This window comes from Odocoileus virginianus, chromosome 2 (assembly GCF_023699985.2).
Source record: "Odocoileus virginianus isolate 20LAN1187 ecotype Illinois chromosome 2, Ovbor_1.2, whole genome shotgun sequence".
In the NCBI taxonomy this organism is placed as follows: domain Eukaryota; kingdom Metazoa; phylum Chordata; class Mammalia; order Artiodactyla; family Cervidae; genus Odocoileus; species Odocoileus virginianus.
This window is the reverse complement of record NC_069675.1, coordinates 43,381,601-43,408,721: the sequence shown is the minus strand read 5'-3', so window position 1 is coordinate 43,408,721 and position 27,121 is coordinate 43,381,601. Positions and strand designations below refer to the sequence as shown.

The window sequence follows — 27,121 nt, the reverse complement described above, 5'->3', positions numbered from 1 at the left end:
AAAAACATGGCCCTTCCCCACAGGATCCAGTCCAAGCCACCATCATTCCATCAACCAGCTCCAGGCATCTCAGGAGACACAGGGGCTTCTGCACCAGTTGTAATGCCCTTGGAATATTCTGCAACTTATAGTCACAGTGTCAACATGAATATCACTAGAATACCCTTTATGCCAGGGCTCCCCAACCTCCAGAATCTAGTTCCTGATATGGGGCTGATATAATAATAATAGAAATAAAGTACACAATAAATGCCATGTGCTTGAATCATCCTGAAACATCCCTGTCCATGGAAAATTTGTCTATTTGTCCCAGGGACCTCTACTTCATACAATGTGGGGAAGAAGGAAAGGGAAGAGAAAGGAGACCATTAAAAAATATGAACAGATGCTCCTCCGGGCAGGGAAGGAAACATGCACAGAGGCCACACCCTCATTCCATTTTCCCGGGGATAACTCAGCTTTTCATTTGCATCTCAGCATCAGTAAACTGGCCCGTGTTCAGGTGTCACACAAGAGGTGGCAACCTAAGGACCAGGGGTCATCTGGGCTCCATTCCCCTCTTCCTGCCCCCATAGTGTAACAGCTCCCACTTTCTCCTCCATGGCAGCACCATGGTACCCCAGCAGACTCTGCAACCTCTCTTCTCTGCTCACTTTTTTGGCCAAATGACCTGAGAACACAAATGGCCAAGATGTTAGTGACATTGCTGTGTCCCCCCTGGAAGCCTTTCTCTCATGGTTAGGAAGCCTCCAAACAAGAAAAGCACTGGGACTTCCCTGGCAGTCCAGTTGCTAAGTCTCTGTGCTTCCAGTTCAGGGGCATGGGTATGATCCCTGGTCGGAGAACTAATTCCACATGCCTCATGGTGAGGTCAAACATGATGAATAAATAAAAATTTTAAAATGAAAGTTTAAAAAGAAACAAAAGAAAAGCACCGAATTGCAGTGACCAGAAATAAAAATATTTTACTGGGTCTGTCGAGAAGGCCAAGCTTTATCTTCACTGTCTTAGGGGCTCCAATTAGGCTGAGAATTAAGTTGACAAACAGTATGTTTACAGAAGGGTGTGCAGATTCTTGGGCTTCGCTGATGGCTCAGATGATAAAGGATACACTTGCAATGTGGGAGACCTGGGTTTGATCCCTGGGTCGGGAAAGTCCCCTGGAGGAGGACATGGCAACCCACTCCAGTATTCTTTCCTGGAGAATCCCATGGACAGAGGAGCCTTGTGGGCTACAGTCCATGGGGTCACAAAGAGTTGGACACAACTGAGCAACTAAGTACAGCACACAACACAGTGCAGATTCTTGCAGGCATGTGGGAGCCTCCGGAGGCCTCGGTGCTCGTACAGTAGCTTGAACAGAGTTTCCATCATGGGGAAGAAACTAAAATTCTCGGAGGCTAAAGGAAGGTCAAGGTATTTCATCAGAGTTTGTACAGATTTGTCTCCATCTCAACTCCCCTTCTCAGGGAATGGGAATGCTTCTTTTCTCCTAGAATCAGAGGGCATCATTCATAGAGGAGCTTCGTTTCCTGCCTCCAAGAGGAAAACAGGTGATCTGAGCACACTTCGTGCACCTGCTGTCTTTCAGGTGCCTTTAGATCAAAATAATCCTTAAGCCAAAGTGGTCTGTTTGGAATGGCCTATTCTGCTAGCCTCAGACATGAGGCGTGATTGTAAGATGGGTACCCTCATTTTCACCTTCAGTTCAGTTCAGTCGCTCAGTCGTGTCCGACTCTTTTTGACCCCATGAACCACAGCACGCCAGGTTTCCCTGTCCATCACCAACTCCCGGAGTCCACCCAAATCCATGTCCATCGAGTCGATGATGCCCTCCAACCATCTCATCCTCTGTCAGCCCCTTCTCCTCCTGCCCTCAATCTTTCTCAGCATCAGGGTCTTTTCCAGTGAGTCAGCTCTTCGCATCAGGTGGCCAAAGTATTGGAGTTTCAGCTTCAACATCAGTCCTTCCAATGAATACCCAGGACTAATCTCCTTTAGGATGGACTGGTTGGATCTCCTGGCACTCCAAGGGACTCTCAAGAGTCTTCTCTAACGCCACAGTTCAAAAGCATCCATTCTTCGGTACTCAACTTTCTTTATAGTCCAACTCTCACATCCATACATGACCACTGGAAAAACCATAGCCTTGACTAGACGGACCTTTGTTGACAAAGTAATGTCCCTGCTTTTTAATATGCTGTCTAGGTTGGTCATAACTTTCCTTCCAAGGAGTAAGCGTCTTTTAATTTCATGGCTGCAATCACCGTCTGCAGTGATTTTGGAGCCCAGAAAAATAAAGTCTGCCACTGTTTCCACTGTTTCCCCATCTATCTGTCATGAAGTGATGGGACCAGATGCCATGATCTTAGTTTTCTGAATGTTGAGCTTTAAGCCAACTTTTTCACTCTCCTCTTTCACTTTCATCAAGAGGCTCTTTAGTTCTTCTTCACTTTCTGCCATAAGGGTGGTGTCATCTGCATATCTGAGGTTATTGACATTTCTCCTGGCAATCTTCATACCAGCTTGTGCTTCCTCCAGCCCAGCGTTTCTCATGATGTACTCTGCATAGAAGTTAAATAAGCAGGGAGACAATATACAGCCTTGATGTACTCCTTTTCCTATTTGGAACCATTCTGTTGTTCCATGTCCAGTTCTAGCTGTTGCTTCCTGACCTGTATACAGGTTTCTCAAGATGCAGGTCAGGTGGTCTGGTATATCCATCTCTTTCAGAATTTTCCACAGTTTATTGTGATCCACACAGTCAAAGGCTTTGGCATAGTCAATAAAGCAGAAATAGATGTTCTTCTGGAACTCTCTTGCTTTTTTGATGATCCACCAGATGTTGGCAATTTGATCTCTGGTTCCTCTGCCTTTTCTAAAACCAGCTTGAACATCTGGAAGTTCACAGTTCACATATTGCTGAAGCCTGGCTTAGAGAATTTGGAGCATTACTTTGCTAGCATGTGAGATGAGTGTAATTGTGTGGTAGTTTGAGCATTCTTTGGCATTGCCTTTCTTTGGGATTGGAATGAAAACTGACCTTTTCCAGTCTTGTGGCCACTGCTGAGTTTTCCATATTTGCTGGCATATTGAGTGCAGCACTTTAACAGCATCATCTTTCAGGATTTGAAATAGCTCAACTGGAATTCCATCACCTCCACTAGCTTTGCTTGTAATGATGCTTCATAAGGCCTGCTTGACTTCACATTCCAGAATGTCTGGCTCTAGGTGAGTGATCACACCATGGTGATCATCTGGGTCATGAAGATCTTTTTTGTACAGTTCTTCTATGTATTCTTGCCACCTCTTCTTAATATCTTCTGCTTCTGTTAGGTCCCTACCATTTCTGTCCTTTATTGAGCCCACCTTTGCATGACATGTTCCCTTGGTATCTCTAATTTTTTAAAAGAGATCTCTAGTCTTTCCCATGCATTGATCACTGAGGAAGACTTTCTTATCTCTCCTTACTATTCTTTGGAGCTCTGCATTCAAATGGGTATATCTTTTCTCCTTTGCTTTTCACTTCCTGTCTTTTCACAGCTATTTGTAAGGCCTCCTTGGACAGCCATTTTGCTTTTTTGCATTTCTTTTTTCTTGGGGATGGTCTTGATTCCTGTCTTCTGTACAGTGTCAGGAACCTCAATCTATAGTTCATCAGGCACTCTGTCAGATCTAGTCCCTTAAATCTATTTCTCACTTCCGCTGTATAGTCATAAGGGATTTGATTTAGGTCATACCTGAATGGTCCAGTGGTTTTGCCCACTTTCTTCAATTTCAGTCTGAGTTTGGCAATAAGGAGTTCATGATCTGAGCCACAGTCAGCTCCCAATCTTCTTTTGCTGACTGTATAGAGCTTCTCCATCTTTGGCTGCAAAGAATCCAATCAATCTGATTTTGGTGTTGACCGTCTGGTGATGTCCATGTGTAGAGTCTTCTCTTGTGTTGTTGGAAGAGGGTGTTTGCTATCACCAGGGCATTCTCTTGGCAGAACTCTATTAGCCTTTGCCCTGCTTCATTCCATACTCTAAGGCCAAATTTGCCTGTTACTCCAGGTGTTTCTTGACTTCCTACTTTTGCATTCCAGTCCCCTATAATGAAAAGGACATCTCTTTTGGGTGTTAGTTCCAGAAGGTCTTGTAGGTCTTCATAGAACTGTTCAACTTCAGCTTTTTTGGCATTACTGGTCAGGGCATAGACTTGAATTACCAAGATATTGAATGGTTTGCCTTGGAAATGAACAGAGATCATTCTGTCATTTTTGAGATTGCATCCAAGTACTGCATTTCGGACTCTTTTGTTTACTATGATGTCTACTCCATTTTTTCTAAGGGATTCCTGCCCACAGTAGTATATACAATGGTCATCTGAGTTAAATTCACCCATTCTAGTCCATCTTAGTTCACTGATTCCTAGAATGTTGATGTTCACTCTTGTCATCTCCTGTTTGACAACTTCCAATTTGCCTTGATTCATGGACTTAACATTTCAGGTTCCTATGCAATATTGTTCTTTACAGCATCGAATCCTGCTTCTATCACTAGTCCCATTCACAACTGGGTGTTGTTTTTGCTTTGGCTCCATCCCTTCATTCTTTCTGGAGTCATTTCTCCACTGATCTCCAGTAGCATATTGGACACCTACTGACCTGGGGAGTTCATGTTTCAGTGTCATATCTTTTTGCCTTTTCATACGGTTCATTTTCACCTTAGATCTACTTATTTTGGCCAATGATGAGAAAGCACCACATACTGATGGCTGGTTCACCACATACATCAAAACCTTGGACAGCATCCCAAACTTGTGTTAGTGCAAGTCTGTGTGCCCCCACACAGTGAGGCTAAACAAATGGAAACATTGGAATTTGGAGCAGAGGAAGGTTTGTTGCAGGGCCCTACAAGCAGAAGGGTAGTTCATGCCCTAAAAAGCCCCTAGCTCCCCCAAAGTGCCTGAAGGGTTTCAGCAAAACCCTTTTAAAAGCAGGTAGGGGAGTGGGTTTCAGGGTGTGTGATCAGCTCACGCACAATCCTCTGATTCGCTGATGGGGAAGCTGTAGGTGGTGTCACAGGGTGAACATCGTCAGTCCTTAGACTATAGGAGGCCTGGGCTGTATGTTCAGGGTCTCAAGTAGTTAACACCTTCTACTTGGTGGAGAGGGTGGTTTTCTTTATATCTGCAAAACAGCTCAGGAAATGTGCATCAAATACTGCCATCTATGTACTTCAGAGTGGAGCTGCAGCAGAAGATGTGGGGGAGGGGTTCTGTCCCCATCCCATCCCCAAGGCCCTAAGAGTCTTGCTCAGTCATAGTACCTCCAGCCACTGCCCCTCATGTCCCCTGGACCACACTCAGACTTGAGCCCACACTCCCCTACTTGGACACAAAGGGATTGAACCTGGGTCTCCTGCATTGCAGGCAGATTCTTCACCACTGAGTCACCAGGGTGTAAAGGCTCAAAGCAGAAGCGATGTGCCGTTCCTCCCACTCTGCAGGTCCATTGGCCGGTTCCCCTGCTGGCTTCTCCTGGGTGGTTCCAGGGCTACATGCAGCCGCGGAGTCACCCAGACTGGATGGTTCACCTCATCCCCACATCTGATGGATGGTGTTAGGCCAATAGGACCTGATGTTTCTTGTAGGCCAGCATGTCTGAGCGACTAATACTTCCTCTTTCGCTACTTTCAGCTTGCTTTGCAGCACTTGCTCTGCAGATACCTGCTATACCATCAGGGCAAATGTTCAAAGAGAGCCGAAAGCCATGAAAAAGAGGAAATAAATAGGAACCGAGCTATTGACAACACTTCCCTGTTTGCCAATTTATTCTGTTTAGTGAAAGTTTGTGCAGATTCTGACCAGCATCGCTGAGAGGTGATTAGCTCCTTCCCGGGGGCAATACAATGCAGATCTCCTTACAGCAGGCACAGATCCTCTGTAGGTGGGAGAAGAAGAAAAAAATTTTCTTTCATATTTACCGGGGCTTCCTTATTTCATGCAAGAGGAGGATTCCCGCTGCATTTTGTTTAGAGAGACTTGAAAACAAATCATCCCCACAAAGACATAGTTTCATTTTACTTTAAAACTTAAATGTCTGAAACGTTTGTGAAAAAGCAACCATCTGCTCTGTTTAGCATCCGTGAATGTCCTCTTCTATTAATTATTTAGATATATTAGACTGAGGAGATCAAAATATAAAAATAATAACAAGACCAGCAACGATTCATTTCATTAGCTGTCAGACCCTGTGCTAAATAATTTACACACACTGTCTAAATTAATCATTGCAATAACTCAATGAGTAGGTGCTGTTATGACCTCTTTTTTTGCACATGAGGAAACAAACGTCAGAGAAAATAAATGCTGTACTTAAGGTTGCCTAGCTAGTGGGAAGGTAGGCACTGACCTGGCCTTTCTCATCAATAACATGATCCCGTGGTATTGGTGGTGACATTACAGGGTGCTGGGTGCTGAACTTGCCTGTATAGCAGTGAGCATCTGGGGGTTCTGATCCCCACCACATCTGGATCTATTAAATGAGTAAAGCAAAACAGGAGAGGGGTTCTCTTCTCTGACCAGCCACACTGTCGAAGCTCATCTCATCCCACTAGACCACAAGATCTCCTGAATATTGTTAAAATTTGTTTTTTGTTGTTATGTTTATAGATCTTTCAAAAATACATAAAGTATCAGGATAAGATAAACTCCTCATTTTCTCACCATGCAGAGATAGTCACCAGTTCTAATTATTTGGGCACTTGAAATTATTTTTAAGTCATGTATGTGTTTATGTATGACATAAAGGTCTTCACTAGTGGCTCAGATGCTAAAGAATCTGCTTGACAATGCGGGAGACGTGGTTTCTATCCCTGGGTCAGGAAGATCCCCTGGAGAAGGAAATGGCAACCTACTCCAGTGTTCTTGCCTGGAGAAGCAAGTATACTGAGGAGCCTGGTGGGCTACAGTCAAGGGGTCACAAAGAGTCGGACACGACTTAGTCACTAAACAATAACAACAGCAGCCATCAAGTGCAGTGGTCTAGTGGGCCTAGTAGCTCAGAGGTGGGTGGGGAGGCCAGTAACACTGAAGCAGCACAACAAAGTGAACAAAGGCTGAGGGACTAGAAGCTTGGATTAGATCTTGCTCCTGCAGCATACCAGTTTTCTATTTCTTTTTATTGCAGTATAATTGCTTTACAATGTTGTGTTAGCTCCTGCTGTACAGTAAAGTGAATCAGCTATACATATAACATATATCCCTTCCCTCTTCAGCTTCCCTCTCACCCCCAGATTTCTCATTTTTGTTAAGTTATTTTGCCTTCTAGTCTCTACAAATTCCCCTTATATCCATTGATTTTTCTGTTCCTTTGACTTTTGTGGATCATTTCACACATAGTGTCTCATTCTTCAGGGTGGTTTCTCCAGCACAACACCAAGGAGTTAGGATGGGAGCTGTGTATGTGTTTGGGGGAGTTTATGGGATGTTGGCTTTCTCTTAGCATATGAGACCTACTCCTTCCACTGGGCTGTGATAAACACAGAGGCGGGCTGCTAATCAGGAAGTAGAAATTGCACTTGACACACGCAGTTCAGGGATTTAGGGAACTGTTCTCTCCATAAATTTCAAAGCACAATTTCTCAAAATATTCAAGCAAAATGAGGCTCCAGAGTTGAGCCCACAGGGTGGGTGAGGAGTTTGGGGGGTATTTGAGCAGCAGAGTAGTGTCTCAGGGAGAGAAGTCTCTAAAAAGCCTGACACAGGACTTCCCTGGTGGTCCAGTGGCTTAAGACTCCACGCTCCCGGTGCAGGGGGCCCAGTTTCGATCCCTAGTCAAGGAACTAGATCCCACACGCCAGTAACTGAGGCTTCACACTCTGTGAGCATGCCACAACTAGGAACCAGGGCAACCAAATAAATATATAAATATTGAAAAGAAAAAGAAAGCCTGACCTAAGAGTTCCAAGCAGAGGCTTTGAGTCAGACGGGGACTGCAAGTTGGACTCTGTCACTTCCTGGCTGTGGGGTTGCAGGCTGGTGAATTAACCTCTGTAATTCCAATATTCCTGAAGCTAATATTATAACTACTTTAGAAGGTGGTTTGGGAGGACCACTTGCCCGCCATTAACACAATGCTTGCCTAACGAGCTCTTGTATTTTTTATCTAAAATTGAGACTCCACAGATCCTTTCTGTAAAGGACCAGATAATACATATTTTAGGATTGGCGGCTATTAGGTCTCTGGAGCAACTACTCGTTTCTGTATGGAGCAGCCATGGCTAAGACGTCAACACATGAGTGTGGTACAGCCCAATAAAAACTTTACTGACAAAAGGAGGCTGCAGGCTGCAGTTTGCCTACCCCTGCTCAGATGAGGGGTCAGCGGAAGTTTGCTGCCAGAGGGCTTCCCTCCTGCTGGATTCTGTACACCTGGGGTTTTGTAAGCACAGCACGGAGCACCCAGGGCTGTCTCCCTTGGCACCTCTAGCCTGAGGCAGGTGGAGTTGGCCTCCTGCTCCCTGCTCTTTGGCTTCATCTTTGTCCTGGGTTGCCTCATCTCAGCATCCTTGCAGGGCCCCAGCTCTAATCTTCCCGAATTGGGCCTGCATTTCAATGACCTGCAAGCTGGCATCTTGCATCTTGTGGGGGAAGAAAACTGATGGCGAGCTACAGTGTGGGTCCCCTGTGACTCAGCACATCACTCGGAGGGAATTCAGGGCCCCCTGACTGCTCACGTCAGTCCTCACAGCCAACCCTGGACAATTCCCCTCCAGGATTCCTTCCCATTCTAACCAGAAAATCTCTGGGAATTTCCTTCCTAACCGATTTCCCTTCATGAGGAAAGGGCAAAGACACTAAGGATAAGGTGACATAGTAGTGGGTAAGGTGACTGCACTGTCTCTAGGCCTCCCTCTAATCATTCATTTGTCGTGTGTGCATGCATCCTAAGTTGCTTAGCTGTGTCTAACTCTTTGCAACCCCATGGACCGTAGCCCACCAGGCTCCGGTGTCCATGGGATTCTCCAGGCAAGAATACTGGAGTGGACTGCCATGCCCTCCTCCAGTGAATCTTCCCGACCCAGGGATCGAACCTGCGTCTCCTACGTTTCCTGCATTGGCAGACAGGTTCTTTACCACTGAGTCACCTGGGAAGTCCTTATTTGTAGTCTCTAAGACTAAAAGCTCTGTCACACTGGTGACAATAAAGTAACCAACGTGCTGGCCTATAAGTAACATTAGGACCCATCTGCCTAATTTTGCCTTTTGTGCTGGAGGGCTTCCCTCCTGCCAGATTCTGTGCACTTGGGGTTTCCTGAGCATGGCATGGAGTGCCTAGGGCTGTCACTCCCCTGGATGTCCACGCCCATTCTCCTGGTCTGGCAGGTAACCCTCTGGTGAGGACCACTGGCTCTACCTCTGTTTCAGGCCGGGTGTGTCCAGGTTCAGAGAAGGAAGTCTTGCTGTTCTTACTCCTTTTACAATCTTCCCATTAGATCTCAGCTCTGTGCCATTTTTTTTCTTGAGACGCCTTATGATTTTGCCCCTCATTCATTATTTTGTGCAACTTCTACAAATTAAAACAGAGACACATCTAGACAAATGAAAACATGTTTTATTTACAGGGAAAAAAGTCTGTACATTGTGTACACATAAAAATATACAAAACCAAACTAGAAAATATCGAAGTGTTAAACTGTGTACAAACACGTTTAAAAGGTGACTCCTGGAAAACCTCAAGCCTTAATTCATTTTGAAGAGTACACATTTCATTTTAAAAAGTATCATACAAAAAAATTCCCAAAGCTGTTAAAAAAGTTGACTGGTTTTCAAGGATTTTTTTTCCAAGAAAAATTTCACAAGGATTTTTATCTAGAATATAACATGATGTGTGGTGTCATAAATGTTAGGTTTTAACAGTTCTGATGCAGTTAATTTGTGTGAAACCTAAGCTAGGAGACTGTTTTCCATAGAACCAAATAAGCATTTCTTCCCCTAATCTTGCAAAAACCGTGAATTCTAGATCAACTTCCTATCAAAGATCAGACTTCAATTAGGTTTCTGAAGAGGACATAAACTTTAGGTTGTATTTCTACCCTCAGAGCACCTTGTAAATATTTCTGCCATATTTTTTAATGTAGCCAGAAGGTGTGAAATATGAGTGCATGGGAAAACTGGATTTTTTTGTTTCACAGAAAGACATATAACATTTGCTTACTTTTCTTAAAAAACTGGTGTTTGCATAATTAAAAAAATTTATTGTCAAAGTTTTAGAAATAAAGTTTGATGAAAAAAAAAAAACAGTTTAAAAGCAACCATGTGTGTAGATACGTATATATACAATTATATAACTATATCTACATGCACACTTGTTATAACAAGAATCAGAACTATACCAGTATCTTTCATTTCTTAAATTCCATTAGCCTGAGGTCATAGAGAAATTTCTGGATTTCTTCTTACTAAAAGGCTTCAGCTACTTAATAAAGCAAGAATCAGAACTTATAATTTATTCCCTCAACAGATTAATATCTTTCATTTACCAATGGTATAAATAATGCCTGAGAGACAGACACACAGACACATGCAGAATAATTTCATGATGGAAATATCTGGAGTATAACACACAAGTGTGAACTCAGGCACACTTTCCCTAAGCACTGAATTTCTACATACATGCCCTCATTGGCTGTGGAACCTCTGGGTAAGAGTCCTAAACAATCAGAAAGTGAGAAGTCGACACAGGGAATCTGGTTGAATATATTCAGACACTATGTGGCCTGTGCACTCAGCCACGTGTTTCTTGGTCATCACCCTACCTCCTGGCTCTGCCTCTCCCCATAGTTAAGCATCAGTGGGACTGGGTCCCTTTGGCCACCAGCCTCAACCACGCATGGTGCCTTGATCTCTAAGAGAAAGGCTGGAGAGAGTGCTTTCATCATGACATCATCTGTGCACATAAAATCCTCCATCACCTACCATCCCTCACGTGATCCTGAGCCCACTCCACACGGCCAGACTGGACCTAATTAATTCTGTGGCTGTGAGTGTTCCTGCCCCTAAGGGACAGCCCACAACATCAGGAATTAATCTGTTCCACCAGAAGGAACTGGCTCATGGTCATGTAACAGAGTGACCCCGGGTGGCTTTAAACACTTACTTTCATTTCCCAGCTTTGAGAAGGCTGATCATTACTTCAGCATGGCTTTGTCTAGATGCTACAGCTACTGTGATGACGATTACTGGGGAGCCCAGGGTTGATTAAAGGAGGGTGTGGGACATGTCGGAGGGCGGGGCTGGGGTTCCCTGAGGCCTGCATACTGTGGACAATGACAGACCCTGGGACCAAAGTTGAACCAAAGCCCCTCGCCAGCCCTATCGGAGGAGGGTACTTATGTACCTCCTTCCTGTCCACCTGTGGGCTCTTCGCCCTTAAGGTGATGCACAGGGCCAGCACTGGCATCCCTGGGGACAGTGAGGATGCCCTACCTATTAGACCCTCCCTTCATACCTGGGGAAGGGCTGAACAGCCTCAAGGGGAGGACCTGGGGCCTGGACGTGAGTGAGCTGTCATTTCTGGTCAACATTTCAGTGTGACAACAGCAACAACAAAAGATGGAGTGAAGTTACCTGAAGAAGTGACGCAGAGTGACCTCCTTCAGTCCTGAGAGAGAAGAAAGGACCACCTAACGGCCTCAGTTTATGGATATCTCTTTACAGCAAGGGTGGAAGGTCTGGAAGAGGTGAAGTCTGAAAGCAATGCAGCGGGCACCATTTCCTTTAATTCCTTCATGGAGAGGCTGGCTGCTTATTGCAATGTGTGTATTTTGAGGGCTTAATCACGGTCTGCAGATGTGAAGAGTCAACACATCAACTATAACTGCCTAATAGTTTCAAGGAGCTAAACAACTTAAACTCTTAAGCAGAAGAATGCCCAGCCTGCAATGTATGAATACTTGTACCACGTTGTTTTTAACAGACCCTGCTTCCCAACAGTCTTTAAGGCCATAATTAATCCAAAATCTTTAAATTTTCTTTATCCTCTTCAGTCTTATAACCTCTGTGAGCTAAAAGTACATTTTAAAAGTGCATGGGTTACAACAAAGTGTATTTGGAGGCCTCTGAAGTGTTTTCTGGGGCTTCTGAACTTGAATATCTATGCTGACCCGCCAGCAAATTTCCTTCTGCCCAGTAACTCATGCCAGCAGAAGGGGCTGTTCTGGACACAAGGGGGCCCAGAGGGGAACCCAGTAGGAAGGTGAGTGAAGAAACTTCAGTGTCATGGGCATCTGAGGTCAGAGCCTGCACGGTCCGGGGAGGGCCCAGGGTGACTGGACCGGTCACCCTGCACCAGCCACTTCCCAGCGTCGGGACTCACTGGACACTGCACAGGGCTGTGTCCCTTCAGGAAACGAGGGAGAAAAGTGGCCTACTCATGTCTGCTTGGATATTAGTTGGCAGACTGGACAGAATTATCCATCCCTTATCATAAATCTGGAAGCGAGACTCTCACAGTAGGTTTATAGTGGATATTGTCACAATCAAAGCTTTTCAATGACCCCAAATTCACTGTGGCAATAAGCCATAGGAGATGTCTGGAACCTGGCCCGATTTCTGCTGGGTAGACTGACCAGAGAGGCCAGTTTCTGTCAACCATTCTTGCTCAAGAAAAAAAAAAAAATCCTGAAACAAAAAAACCTTCTGTACTAAACTTTCCTGATGTTCACACACTTGTGGAGAAACACATTTAATGAAGCTGTGACTGTTCTGGCCAAGAAGTTGTAACTGGACAGCTGAGACAGGTGTTGGGTATAGATTGAAATTGTATGTTGAACTAAGGTATTTCATAATGTTTCTGTTTTACTACATGTATGGGAAAAAATTTTTTTTTTTGGTGCTTTTGTGACAAAAATTGAGGTTACAACAAAATGAGCTGCTACAGCTAACACACTGGGCTGACTCTCCCCTCTCACTGTCTTTCCCTCTGAATCATATACTTTTTTTGTTGTTGTTAAGAGCAGTGCTTTCACGCAAATGTATTTAATTATATGGCTTTGTTATGTTACTGACGTACAACAGATCTGTGAAGGTGATGGTGGGATTCCTAACCATCTGACTGTAGGAAGAGTAGCGGAAGTCAGGGTATCACTGTCAGGATCCCAACAGATGATATGAACCTGTGAGGAAAACACATGGAAAAGGCAAGTGTGCAGCTCCAGAAGCACAGGGGGAAAGCTCTTGGCTGGAAGGACCCCCCCCAACACCACCACCATGGGGACGTCCTGATTGTCAGTGTGTAGACACACAGGCTGTGTGGAGGGCTGGCGGGTGCGGAGGCCAGAAAAGCCGGGGCCTGGGGCGTCCTGCCCACGGCCACCTGCTGCCCCTTCTATGTGCACCTGCTGGCGATGTTCCTGCGCGCCTGGGGATTCTAGTCAAGCAAGGAAACACGCACTGCAGGAGTGCAGAGTGCCTCCCTGGGTGCTATCTGGGGCTGGCTTCTTCTTGGACTATCCAGGAAGGGTGCTTCATGGTTTTAGAAACGTGTCCTGATGCACAAACTGCAAAGCCTTCGGTGGCAGCTGGGAGCAGAGGTGGAGAAAACACCTCACAGGATAGCCTGTGGGGTCTGCTGTTCCTATAAACAGGTCTGAGTGATAATCCAGACGTTCGTCATCAAGTCTGGGCTGTTTCACGACACATGACATATAAATGACACAGCAGATGTGACAGGTACTGCCCTGAAGCGAGGGTGCTACCAGGTACAAACCACGTCACCCGTCAGGTGTGTCAGCTGAAAGGAAAGACCAACATTCTGGAGCTATTTACCCATTTCTTACACATTATTTTTTTTTCCCCTAGCTATCCTTGAAAATTTTTCTTTTGTATCTTTCTGGAGTCTGCTTCTTTGAATTCCATTTCTATGTTCTGAACAGTCGGACACACTCAATGGCTTACAAAGGGAAGGATCCCCTTGGTCAGCACAAAGTCACAGCTACAGACCCGAGGTCACACGGCCTCCAGGGTGCCTCCCAGCATCTCTGGGATGCAGAGCCCGGCCGGCCCCTCAAGCACCTGGTGGGCAGCGCACAGCCTGCAACCCGGGCAGCACGACCTTGCCTTTGCGATGCAGGTCGCCCTGGGCGCCCACGTTGAGCCGCTGTACCAGCAGCTTCTCGTAGAGCAGCGGGTGGTAGGCGCCCAGTGTGCAGGCGGCGTCATGGTAGGGCTCGTGGTAGTGACACAGGTCTGTCTGCCGCACTGACGGGACGTATTCATACACGTGCACCTCGCCACACAGGTTCATCATCAGCAGGATGCCTGGTGGGGGAGGGGGAAGCAAAGCCATGAGCAACTGGGGGAGGGGGAGGCATCAGTCCTCAAGGGTGGCGAATTCCACAATCATTTCTTCCTTGTCTATGTGTCTCTCTGTCCTAACCATATGTTTAGAGTCCTTCCCACCAGAGAGCAGAGGATTTGAGGGTGAGGGCTGGGTCACTTATCCATCTTCTTGTCATTAGTGGCATGCACAGTACTGGTGTAGTTAAGGATCCATATTTGTTGAATGACTATATGACCTACTTTCTTTTTTAAAATTTTAAATTTATTTTTTAAATGAAGGATAATTTGCTTTACAGAATTGTGTTGGGGAGGAGCCAAGATGGCGGAGGTATAGGACGGGGAGACCCCTTTCTCCCCTACAAATTCATCGAAAGAACATTTGAACGCTGAGCAAATTTCACAAAACAACTTCTGATCGCTAGCAGAGGACATCAGGCACCCAGAAAAGCAGCCCATTGTCTTCGAAGGGAGGTAGGACAAAATATAAAAGATAAAAAGGGAGTCAAAAGAGCTACGGACGGAGACCTGTCCCGGGAAGGGAGTCTTAATAGAGGAAGTTTCCAATCACCAGGAAACCCTCGCACTGGCGGGACTGGGGGAAGTTTTCGGCAATCTAACTGGGAGGAAAAATTAAACAAGGCCCACAGATTACATGCCTAAAAGCAACCCCCAGCAGAAAAGTACCCCAGACGCCCGTACCCGCCAGCAACAAGCGGGAGCGGAATGGAGAGGAGCGAGCGGCATTGCTTAGGGTAAGGACCGGCCTGAAGACCCTGAGAGCAATCGGAGGGAGCTTTTTTAAACTGTGGAATAGCAAGGGTCAAAATTAACCGGCCGAATACACTGCCGGCGGTTCGAAAAACAAAGGGACTGAGAAACTCCAGAGAAGAGCCGGCCCATCCCCGCTGGAGGTAGGAGGCAGGGGGGAGGGGAAAAGGGCAAACTCAGCCCCTGAGAAGCCACCCCCTCCCACACTGCAAACAGGCCCCTGGTTCCTATCTAAAGTCTTCCTGAGACCTGACTGGCGGCGCGCGCTGGTGCCGCGGAGGGAAAAAGTGCGCCTTACCCGGGGAGATTGCGCCCAAGCCTCTGGCTGCCTGAGCCGCTCGCCGCGGAGGGAAAAGGTGTGCTGCACCCGGGGAGAGTGCGCCCAAGCCTCTGGCTGCTTGAACCGCTCAGGCCGGGAAAGGCACAAAACGCAGGCACAACTGAATCCGCGCTTTTGTGGAGTACCCGAAAACTGGAACTGCACTCAACGCAGGGCCCGCTCCATATAGAGCAGCCAGGAGCCTGAGCAGTGTAGACGGGGAAAGCACAGACACCCGTGAGCGGGGCAAACCCAGTGTGGCCGGAACACGGTGAGTGCTATCCACACAGAGCGGCATCTGTCTGCAGCGCCCCGCCCTCCCTGTAGCAGGACTGAACTGAACTAGCGAACCTAAATAAGAGATCACCTCCGCCCGCCTGTATCAGGGCGGAAATTAGACACCGAAGAGACGGCACATAGAAGCCAAATAAACAGGGAACCGCTTCAGAAAGGACCGGTGCAACAGATTAAAGTCCCTGAAGGTAACACTGACTACACTGGAAGGGGCCTATAGATATCGAGAAGTGTAAGCTCGAAAGAGGAGCTCTCTGAAATTGAACTGAACCTACACTGACCTCAACAACTCCAGAGAAATTCCTAGATATATATGTATTTTTTTTTTTAATTAAAAAAAATTTTTTTTCTTTCTTTTTTTTCTTTGTTATTTTTTCTCTTTTATTTTCTTTTAAAATTCCCTATTACTCCCCCATTACTCCTCAACTTTCATTTTCATATATTTTTACGATTTTTTTTAATTAGGGAAAAAAATTTTTTTTCTTTTTTTTTCTTTTTCTTGTTTTTCTCTCCTATTTCCTTTTAAAGTCCTCTAATACTCCTCTATTATTCCTTAATTTTCATTTTCATTTCACTATAACCTTGCCAAAAAAAAGAGAGAGAGAAACCTATTTTTAAACCAAACTTCATATACATTTCTAAATTTTTTGTGTGTTTTTGTTTTTAAATATTGTATTTCAAAGAGTCTAACCTCTACACTAGATTTTTAATCTTTGTTTTTCAGTATGTGATATAAATTTTAGACATTTAAGAATCCAATATTCAGTTCCCATTTCTATTCAGGAGTGTGGTGATTACTCTCCCACTTTTGACTCTCTGTTTTCTACCTCAGAACACCTCTATTTCCTCCTTTCCCCTTCCTCTTCCCAATCCAACTCTGTGAATCTCTGCGGGTGTGTGGGCTACGGAGAACACTTTGGGAACAGATAACTGCGGAGATCTGTCTCTCTCCTCTTGAGTCCCCTTTTTCTCCTCCTGCTCACCTCTATCTCCTTCCTCCCTCTCCTATTCTTCATGTAACTCTGTGAACCTCTCTGGTTGTCTCTCACGGTGGAGAATCTTTTCACCATTAACCTAGAAGTTTTATTATCACTGCTGTATAGTTGGAGAAGTCTTGAGACTATTGGAAGAATAAAACTGAAATCCAGAGGCAGGAGACTTAAGCCCAAAACCTGAGAAAACCAGAAAACTCCTGACTACACAGAACATTAAGGAATAAGAGACCATCCAAAAGCCTCCATACCTACACCAAAACCAACCACCACCCAAGAGCCAATAAGCTCCAGTACAAGACATACCACGCAAATTCTTTAGCAACGCAGGAACATAGACCTGAGTGTCAACATACAGGCTGTCCAAAGTCACACCTAACACATAGACCCATCGCGAAACTCATTACTGGACACTCCATTGCACTCCAGAGAGAAGAAATCCAATTCCACGCACCAGAACGCTGACACAAGCTTCCCTAACCAGGAAACCTTGACAAACCAATCGTCCAACCCCACCCACTGGGTGAAACCTCTACAATAAAAAGGAACCACAGACCACAAGAATACAGAAAGCCCACTCCAGACACAGCAATCTAAACAAGATGAAAAAGCAGAGAAATACCCAACAGGTAAAGGAACATGAAAAAAGCCCACCAAGTCAAACAAAAGAGGAGGAAATAGGGAATCTACCTGAAAAAGAATTTAGAATAATGATAATAAAAATGGTCCAAAATCTTGAAAACAAAATGGAGTTACAAATAAATAGCCTGGCGACAAAGATTGAGAAGATGCAAGAAATGTTTAACAAGGACCTAGAAGAAATTTAAAAAAGTCAATTAAAAATTAATAATGAAATAAATGAGATCAAAAACACTCTGGAGGGAACCATGAGTAGAATAACAGAGACAGAAGATAGGATAAGTGAGTTAGAAGATAAAATGGTGGAAATAAATGAAACAGAGAGGAAAAAAGAAAAAAGAATCAAAAGAAATGAGGACAACCTCAGGGACCTCTGGGACAATGTGAAACGCCCCAACATTCGAATCATAGGAGTCCCAGAAGAAGAAGACAAAAAGAAAGGCCATGAGAAAATACTCGAGGAGATAATAGCTGAAAACTTCCCTAAAATGGGGAAGGAAATAGCCACCCAAGTCCAAGACACCCAGAGAGTCCCAAACAGGATAAACCCAAAGCAAAACACCCCAAGACACATATTAATCAAATTAACAAAGATCAAACACAAAGAACAAATATTAAAAGCAGCAAAGGAGAAACAACAAATATCACACAAAGGATTCCCATAAGGATAACAGCTGATCTATCAATAGGAACCCTTCAGGCCAGAAGGGAAAGGCAGGACATACTTAAAGCAATGAAAGAGAATAACCTACAACCTAGATTACTCTACCCAGCAAGGATCTCATTCAGATATGAAGGAGAACTCAAAAGCTTTACAGACAAGCAAAAGCTGAGAGAATTCAGCACCTCCAAACCAGCTTTTCAACAAATACTAAAGGATCTTCTCTAGACAGGAAACACAGAAAGGTGGTATAAACGTGAACCCCAAACAACAAAATAAATGGCAACGGGACCATACCTATCAATAATTACCTTAAATGTAAATGCATTGAATGCCCCAACCAAAAGACAAAGGCTGGCTGAATGGATACAAAAGGAAGACCCCTATATATGCTGTCTACAAGAGACCCACCTCAAAACAAGGGACACATACAGACTAAAAGTGAAGGCTGGAAAAAAATATTCCACGCAAACGGAGACCAAAAGAAAGCAGGAGTCACAATACTCATATCAGATAAAATAGACTTTCAAATAAAGGCTGTGAAAAGAGACAAAGATGGACACTACATAATGATCAAAGGATCAATCCAAGAAGAAGATATAACAATTATAAATATATATGCACCCAACATAGGAGCACCACAATATGTAAGGCAAACGCTAACGAGTATGAAAGAGGAAATTAATAGTAACACAATAATAGTAGGGGACTTTAATACCCCACTCACAACTATGGAGAGATCAACTAAACAGAAAATGAACAAGGAAACACAAACTTTAAAGGACACAATGGACCAGCTAGACCTAATTGACATCTATAGGACGTTTCACCCCAAAACAATCAACTTCACCTTTTTCTCAAGTGCACACGGAACCTTCTCCAGAATAGATCACATCCTGGGCCATAAATCTAGTCTTGGTAAATTCAAAAAAACTGAAATCATTCCAGTCATCTTTTCTGATCACAGTGCAGTAAGATTAGATCTCAATTACAGGAAAAAAATTATTAAAAATTCAAACATATGGAGGCTAAACAACACGCTTCTGTCAATAACCAACAAATCATAGAAGAAATCAAAAAAGAAATCAAAATATGCATAGAAATGAATGAAAATGAAAACACAACAACACAAAACCTATGGGACACTGTAAAAGCAGTGCTAAGGGGAAGATTCATAGCATTACAGGCCTACCTCAAGAAATGAGAAAAAAGTCAAATAAATAACCTAACTCTACACCTAAAGCAACTAGAGGAGGAAGAAATGAAGAACCCCAGGGTTAGTAGAAGGAAAGAAATCTTAAAAATTAGGGCAGAAATAAATGCAAAAGAAACTAAAGAGACCATAGCAAAAATCAACAAAGCTAAAAGCTGGTTTTTTGAAAAAATAAACAAAATTGACAAACCATTAGCAAGACTCATTTAGAAACAAAGGGAGAAGAACCAAATTAACAAAATTAGAAACAAAAATGGAGAGATCACAACAGACAACACTGAAATACAAAGGATCATAAGAGACTACTGCCAGCAGCTCTATGCCAATAAAATGGACAACTTGGAAGAAATGGACAAGTTCTTAGAGAAGTATAACTTTCCAAAACTGAACCAGGAAGAAATGGAAGATCTTAACAAACCCATCACAAGCAAGGAAATCGAAACTGTAATCAGAAATCTTCCAGCAAACAAAAGCCCAGGACCAGATGGCTTCACAGCTGAATTCTACCAAAAATTTAGGGAAGAGCTAACACCTATCTTACTCAAACTCTTACAGAAAATTGCAGAAGAAGGTAAACTTCCAAACTCATTCTATGAGGCCACCATCACCCTAATTCCAAAACCAGACAAAGATGCCACAAAAAAAGAAAACTACAGGCCAATATCACTGATGAACATAGATGCAAAAATCCTTAACAAAATTCTAGCAAACAGAATCCAACAACATATTAAAAAAATCATACACCATGACCAAGTGGGTTTTATCCAAAGAATGCAAGGATTCTTTAATATCTGCAAATCAATCAATGTAATACACCACATTAACAAATTGAAAGATAAAAAACCATATGATTATCTCAATAGATGCAGAAAAAGCCTTTGACAAAATTCAACATCCCTTTATGATTAAAACTCTCCAGAAAGCAGGAATAGAAGGAACATACCTCAACATAATAAAAGCTATATATGACAAACCCACAGCAAGCATCACCCTCAATGGTGAAAAATTGAAAGCATTTCCCCTGAAATCAGGAACAAGACAAGGGTGCCCACTCTCACCATTACTATTCAACATAGTTTTGGAAGTGTTGGCCACAGCAATCAGGGCAGAAAAAGAAGTAAAAGGAATCCAGATAGGAAAAGAAGAAGTGAAACTCTCTCTGTTTGCAGATGACATGATCCTCTACATAGAAAACCCCAAAGACTCTACCAGAAAATTACTAGAGCTAATCAATGAATACAGTAAAGTTGCAGGATATAAAATTAACACACAGAAATCTCTTGCATTCCTATACACTAACAATGAGAAAACAGAAAGAGAAATTAAGGAAACAATACCATTCACCATTGCAACAAAAAGAATAAAATACTTAGGAGTATATCTACCTAAAGAAACAAAAGACCTATACATAGAAAACTATAAAACACTGATGAAAGAAATCAAAGAGGACACAAACAGATGGAGAAATATACCGTGTTCATGGATTGGAAGAACCAATATTGTGAAAATGACTATAGTGCCCAAAGCAATCTACAGATTCAAGGCAATCCCTTATCAAACTACCAATGGTATTTTTTCACAGAACCAGAAAAAAAATAATTTCACAATTTGTATGGAAATACAAAAAACCTCGAATAGCCAAAGTAACCTTGAGAAAGAAGAATGGAACTGGAGGAATCAAGCTGCCTGACTTCAGACTATACTACAAAGCCACAATCATCAAGACAGTATGGTACTGGCACAAAGACAGAAATATAGATCAATGGAACAGAATAGAAAGCCCAGAGATAAATCCACGAACCTATGGTCACCTTATCTTCGACAAAGGAGGCAAGGATATACAATGGATAAAAGACAACCTCTTTAACAAGTGGTGCTGGGAAAACTGGTCAACCACCTGTAAAAGAATGAAACTAGAACACTTTCTAACACCATACACAAAAATAAACTCAAAATGGATTAAAGATCTAAACATAAGACCAGAAACTATAAAACTCCTAGAGGAGAACATAGGCAAAACACTCTCCGACATAAATCACAGCAGGATCCTCTATGACCCACATCCCAGAATTTTAGAAACAAAGGCAAAAATAAACAAATGGGACCTAATGAAACTTAAAAGCTTTTGCACAACAAAGGAAACTATAAGCAAGGTGAAAAGACAGCCCTCAGATTGGGAGAAAATAATAGCAAACGAAGCAACAGACAAAGGATTAATCTCAAAAATATGCAAGCAACTCCTCCAGCTCAACTCCAGAAAAATAAATGACCTAATCAAAAAATGGGTCAAAGAACTAAACAGACATTTCTCCAAGGAGGACATACACATGGCACAAAAACACATGAAAAGATGCTAAACATCACTCATTATCAGAGAAATGCAAATCAAAACCACAATGAGGTGCCATTACATGCCAGTCAGGATGGCTGCTATCCAAAAGTCTACAAGCAATAAATGCTGGAGAGGGTGTGGAGAAAAGGGAACCCTCTGACACTGTTGGTGGGAATGCAAATTATCATAGCCACTATGGAAAACAGTGTGGAGATTTCTTAAAAAGCTGGAAATAGAACTGCCATATGACCCAGCAATCCCACTTCTGGGCATACACACCGAGGAAACCAGATCTGAAAGAGACACCTGCACCCCAATGTTCATCACAGCTCTGTTTATAATAGTCAGGACATGGAAGCAACCTAGATGCCCATCAGCAGACGAATGGATGAGGAAGCTGTGGTACATATACACCATGGAATATTACTCAGCCATTAAAAAGAATTCATTTGAATCAGTTCTAATGAGGTGGATGAAACTGGAGCCCATTATACAGAGTGAAGTAAGCCAGAAAGATAAAGACCATTACAGTATACTAACACATATATATGGAATTTAGAAAGATGGTAACGATAACCCTATATGCAAAACAGAAAAAGAGACTCAGATGTATAGAACAGACTTGTGGACTCTGGGAGAAGGCGAGGGTGGGATGTTTCAAGAGAACAGCATCGAAACATGTATATTATCTAGGGTGAAACAGATCACCAGCCCAGGTTGGGTGCATGAGATAAGTGCTGGGGCCTGGTGCACTGGGAAGACCCAGAGGGATCGGGTGGAGAGGGAGGTGGGAGGGGGGACCGGGATGGGGAATACATGTAAATCCATGGCTAATTCATTTCAATGTATGACAGAAACCACTGCAATGATGTAAAGTAATTAGCCTCCAATTAATAAAAATAAATGGAAAAAAAAAAAAGAATTGTGTTGGTTTCTGCTCAACATCACCATGATTCAGCCATAAGTATATATATGTCCCCTCCCTCTTGAACCTCTCCCACCTTCCTTCCCATTCCACCCCTCTAGGTTATCACAGAGTTTGAGTTCCCTGAGTCCTATATGACCTACTTTCTTAAGGAGAAGTAATGGAGGGGGGACATCTTTAGATAGGGTGGAGGGTCACAATTGGGGCAGGAAATACCTGCTCTGTGTCTCCTGACTTGTCGGCTTCACCTTGTGATTCTAGCTTCCAGTGAGTGGCATGTGTGAGGTCTGCAGACCAGGGCCATGCTAAGACACAATGCTATTACACATTCACCCATCCAGCTGACCACTGGGGACCCAGGAATGAGAGAAGAAAAGACCAAGCAATCAAACTTAAGCAGAGGACAATTGGGGCCAGACCTATATCCCCAAGTCTGAATATACTTATCTCATTCCACACCCAGGTCCACCTGATTTACAACAGGAGGACTGTGATGTAACAAAGAAATGCGTGTAACATTAAAAAAAAAAATTATTATAAAATCATTAAAAGGAAAGAGATGGAGATAAAGAGTTCAAGATTCATATTAAAAGTGTTTTTCTCACTGGAACTATCCATATTAAAGTTTCTTTGATTTCTTTTTTATTTTTAATATTTCAAATAGCTATAAAACTGCATCATCATAGAGGAAGTCTCATCTGGATCTGTGCTAAAGAGCATTATTTTCCGAGCTCTGCTATTTTCCCCACCACCTCTGCTAACACTCTTTACACTTTATCTTAGCTGAAAGGCCGAAAAGTGATGTATTAACACCTTTTAAACTTAAAATTATGTATGTGAATGTGTAAGTCGCTCAGTCGTGTCTGACTCTGTGACCTTATGGACTATAGCCTGCCAGGCTCCTTGGTCCATGGGATTCTCTAGGCAAGAATACTGGAGTAGGTTGCCATTTCCTTCTCCCTTTTAGGAAAGGATAATCCTTGTTATGAAAAAGACATGAAATCACACAGTGAGTTCCTGTTACAGACAAGGCTGGTCTGAAGAGGATAAGCATATTTCTAAGTAATCAACTGTGTTTGCAGCATGAAAATGCTCACAACTGGGGAAAGTCCAGCACGAGGGCCTGGGGGAGCAGCGGGAAGGGCTTGGGGATGCAGAGAAAGGTTCCTGGGGGAGGTGAGGGCTGAATCTGTAGGCACCACTTGGGGGTAGGGGGAGGGGAGACAGGATGACAGAGAGGACCCGGTGTCCTGTTCAGAAGACATCAGGACGTGCCTTGACAGCCACAAAGCTGCTTGCGGCTGCGAGTAAATGCTGCTCCTCACAGGAGACGCAGACATTCTTCAGGTCGGGTCTAGGAAGTCAAGCTGTTCCCAAGAGCTATGTGGAAACATCAAGTCCAGCTCAGTCCCCCTCCTTCCTCCCAGCTCTGCTGGCTCCCTCCTCGCCTCACCCTTCCATGAGCCCCCACAATGTGACCCAGATCCAGGTAGAGCCAGAGAGAACCAAGGACCAGTGTCGTCATATATAAATATATTTTAAAACAACTCTTAGAGCTTCAGAAATACAGAAATTTGCTAGGTATTTCATGGTTATCCCAACTGAAGGCCGACAGAGGTTTGGAAGTAGGGTCCTTATCTTGAGTTATCTGCATTCTTCCTCCTGGTTTTTGCATCTCATTTTGTGTTCTTGTATGAACTTGCTTCCCTGGTAGCTCAGGTGGTAAACAATCCTCCTGCAATGCAGGAGACCCAGGTTCAATCCCTGGGTCTGGAAGATCCCCTGGAGAAAGGAATAGCAACCCACTGCAATATTCTTGCCTGGAGAATTCCATGGACAGAGGAGCCTGGCAGGCTATAGTCCATGGGGTCACAAAAGAGCTGGACATGACTGAACGACTAACACACACACACATATGAACTTATGAGTTTCTGTAACCATGAGCCTTGGTCCAGAGCATTCTAAAATTTAAGTTAGAGCTGATTCTGCCCCAAGTGTTTAAATGATAGCCAGTTGTAGTGCTGACATCAAATTGTTAGGGCAACACCTTTAAAGGGAGGGAAAAATCAGTTTGCAACTTGTAGGGTACATGTGAAGGGTTGACAAGATTTAGAAAACCAAGTGGAGAATATTTTTAATTATTTAAAATTTTTTCAGACATCTTGGTCATTTCATTTAGCATATGTATACTCTGCTTTTTAATTTACCAAGCCGATATTACAGATAACTTGAGTTTAAATTTAAACTCTGCCATATAATAAATACTGAACATCATTATTAAACATGGTTAAATCTGCACATCACTTTTCCCAGGAGTTCAGAGTACTTAGCCACACACAAAATCCTGAAATGAAACTTCTGTATGTGTTGCAAAGAGGAAATGGGTAGACCACGATGTCTGGAGTGTGTGCCCTGGCACAGCTGGGGGCTCGAGTTGGGAGATGGGGTGTGAGGGGGAAAGACTGCAGGAGGTGGGGTTGGGACCACACAGGGAGGGACCAGGCCGATAGGCACTGTTGGAAGCCTCTTCAGTTAAACTCACTCTGTATTAAACTGGGCACAGGCTGAGGACTGGGACTTATTTAAGAAAAAAAAAGTAGGGGTTACCCTGGTGGTCTAGTGGTTAAGAATCTGCCTGCCAATGTAAGGGACACAGGTTCGATTCCTGGTCCAGGAAGATCCCACATACTGTGGGGCAACTAAGCCTGTGTGCCACAACTAAAGCCTATGAGCAGCAACAAGAGAAGCTGCCGCAATGAGAAGCCCGAGTGCCACAACTAGAGACTAGCTCCTGCTCGTTGCAACTAGAAAAAGCCTCAGTGCAGCAATGAAGACCCAACACAGCCAAAAAATAAATACATAAATCTTAAAAAAAAAGTAAAGAACGAATGTTTACATTAAAAAAAAAAAAAAAAAAAACAGGTGGCAGGCCCATGACCTACCATCCCGAGGATGACTTGAAGAGAGTGTCTTCACTATGGACTGAGACAAATGCCTGCACTGCCAGCAGCATCTCTTCTGACCTGCGGTGATGCTGCTCTATCACCATGGTGACGTCAACACCAACAACACGTGGTCCGCAGACATTGTCTCTGCGTTATGCTGATGAGGGACTGGGTCTGAGTTCCCCAGCCTGCCTCCGGGTTTGATGACTTGCCAGAGGGACCTACAGGATCCAGCAGAGTCAGTGATTTACTACAGGTTTGGCTTAGACCGTCCAGACTCCAGAAGGAAGCAGGTGCTGGGGAGAGGCCCCACTGCTGCATGAGCATCTGGGCACAGTGACCCACCCTGTCAGAAGGGAGGCTCCCAGAAGCCAGCCACGGGTCAACCCTGCAGGCAGAGGTCCCTGGTGGTCAGCAGGCAGGCCAGCGGGGCTGCAGCCTGTCTGCACAGACACCCTGTGTGTATAAACTCACAGCATCACATTGTTCCTCATCGTTCCCCTAAGCCAGACCCATATGGGGAATTCACATCTGGCTACACTAAAAATTTTTTTTTCATTTCCTTTCTTAGGACTGCTCAGGATTACCCCCAGAGCAAAAATGAATACAAATCATCTCATGCTATCTTATTCAGTAAAGAATTTTTAGAAAAATCACTTAAGGAACTTTTATGTTACATAATTTCATTTATGGACTATGCAAAAGGAACTGCTTTCAGCACTAATAAAATTTTACTGCTTTCAGTATGGAGCCAGACTTTTTGACAAGTGGATCAATATTTAGACACTTTTTAATGTATTTTTCCAAACCAATCAAATGGGTATGCAGCCAGTTCCTAAAAATCCTTTAACATAATTCATGTTAAGTTTTTTGGCCAGGTTTTACAAATGAGTAGGGATTCACTTGAAGAAAAAAAAGTGCAAATTTTTCTGGGCAATTATGACTCAAGAGCCATTCATTTGCCAAATTACAGGTTTTAAAATATTGTATATTTCAAAATAATTATCTAACCAATTAAAAAGCATTTCCACTGGTCTTAATAAAATGTCATAGTCTATGACTCAGCTTAACAAGCAGTATGTATACTTATTTATTTTTCCAAAACCTGGATAAGAAGCGAACTTCCACCTGCATGTTTGCATGTTATGTTCAGATGACCACAAATTCTGAATAAACAAGGTTCTCCGATAAAAACTCTACTTTTGGGGCTTCTCTGGTGTCTAGTGGTTGACAATCTGCCTTCCAATGCAGGGGACGCTGGTTCAGCACTTGCGTGGGGAACTAAGAGCCCACATAAACAACTAAGCCCACTCCACAACTAGAGAGTCCATACTCTGCAACAAAGACCCAGCTCAGTGCAACTAAAAAAAAAAAAAAAAGAAACCCAAACCTTTACTTTTCAGATACATAGATGTGTTTGATGTGTTAGAGTCTAACAGAACTTAATCATTTAGACTTTAATTGTGATCACACCAAATTATCTTACTTTGCACCTGGCAAAATATTAAAATGATACTCCAAATTGTTAACGATAATAGAATTTTCTCCTTGATGAATGTATCTTTTTAACATGGGGCAAAATAAGCTATGGACATAAATAGAACCTAATGCAAGTGATGGAAAAAATACAGGCTCTCATCAATTTCAGGTAACACTTGAACATAATTCACATGTCAGGTAAAAGAGAAATTTCTGAGACTATCCA

At 43.4% G+C, this 27,121-nt stretch overlaps 1 protein-coding gene across 7 annotated transcripts in view; it reads right to left on the bottom strand.

Annotated features, from left to right (window-relative positions):
* ST6GAL2 (ST6 beta-galactoside alpha-2,6-sialyltransferase 2) overlaps positions 1 to 27,121 on the bottom strand; it is an 81,414-nt gene that overhangs the window by 7,345 nt on the left and 46,948 nt on the right. For 6 of the 7 annotated variants that reach the window (XM_070479053.1, XM_070479048.1, XM_020886013.2 and 3 more), the window contains exon 6: positions 9,582 to 14,307. The exons of the other annotated variant lie outside the window; for it this stretch is intronic. In XM_070479053.1, coding sequence (XP_070335154.1) covers positions 14,054 to 14,307 — 254 coding nt within the window. In that variant the 3' untranslated portion in view covers positions 9,582 to 14,053. Of the gene's footprint in view, positions 1 to 9,581; positions 14,308 to 27,121 lie in introns of those variants that run through there. 7 annotated transcript variants of the gene reach the window in all.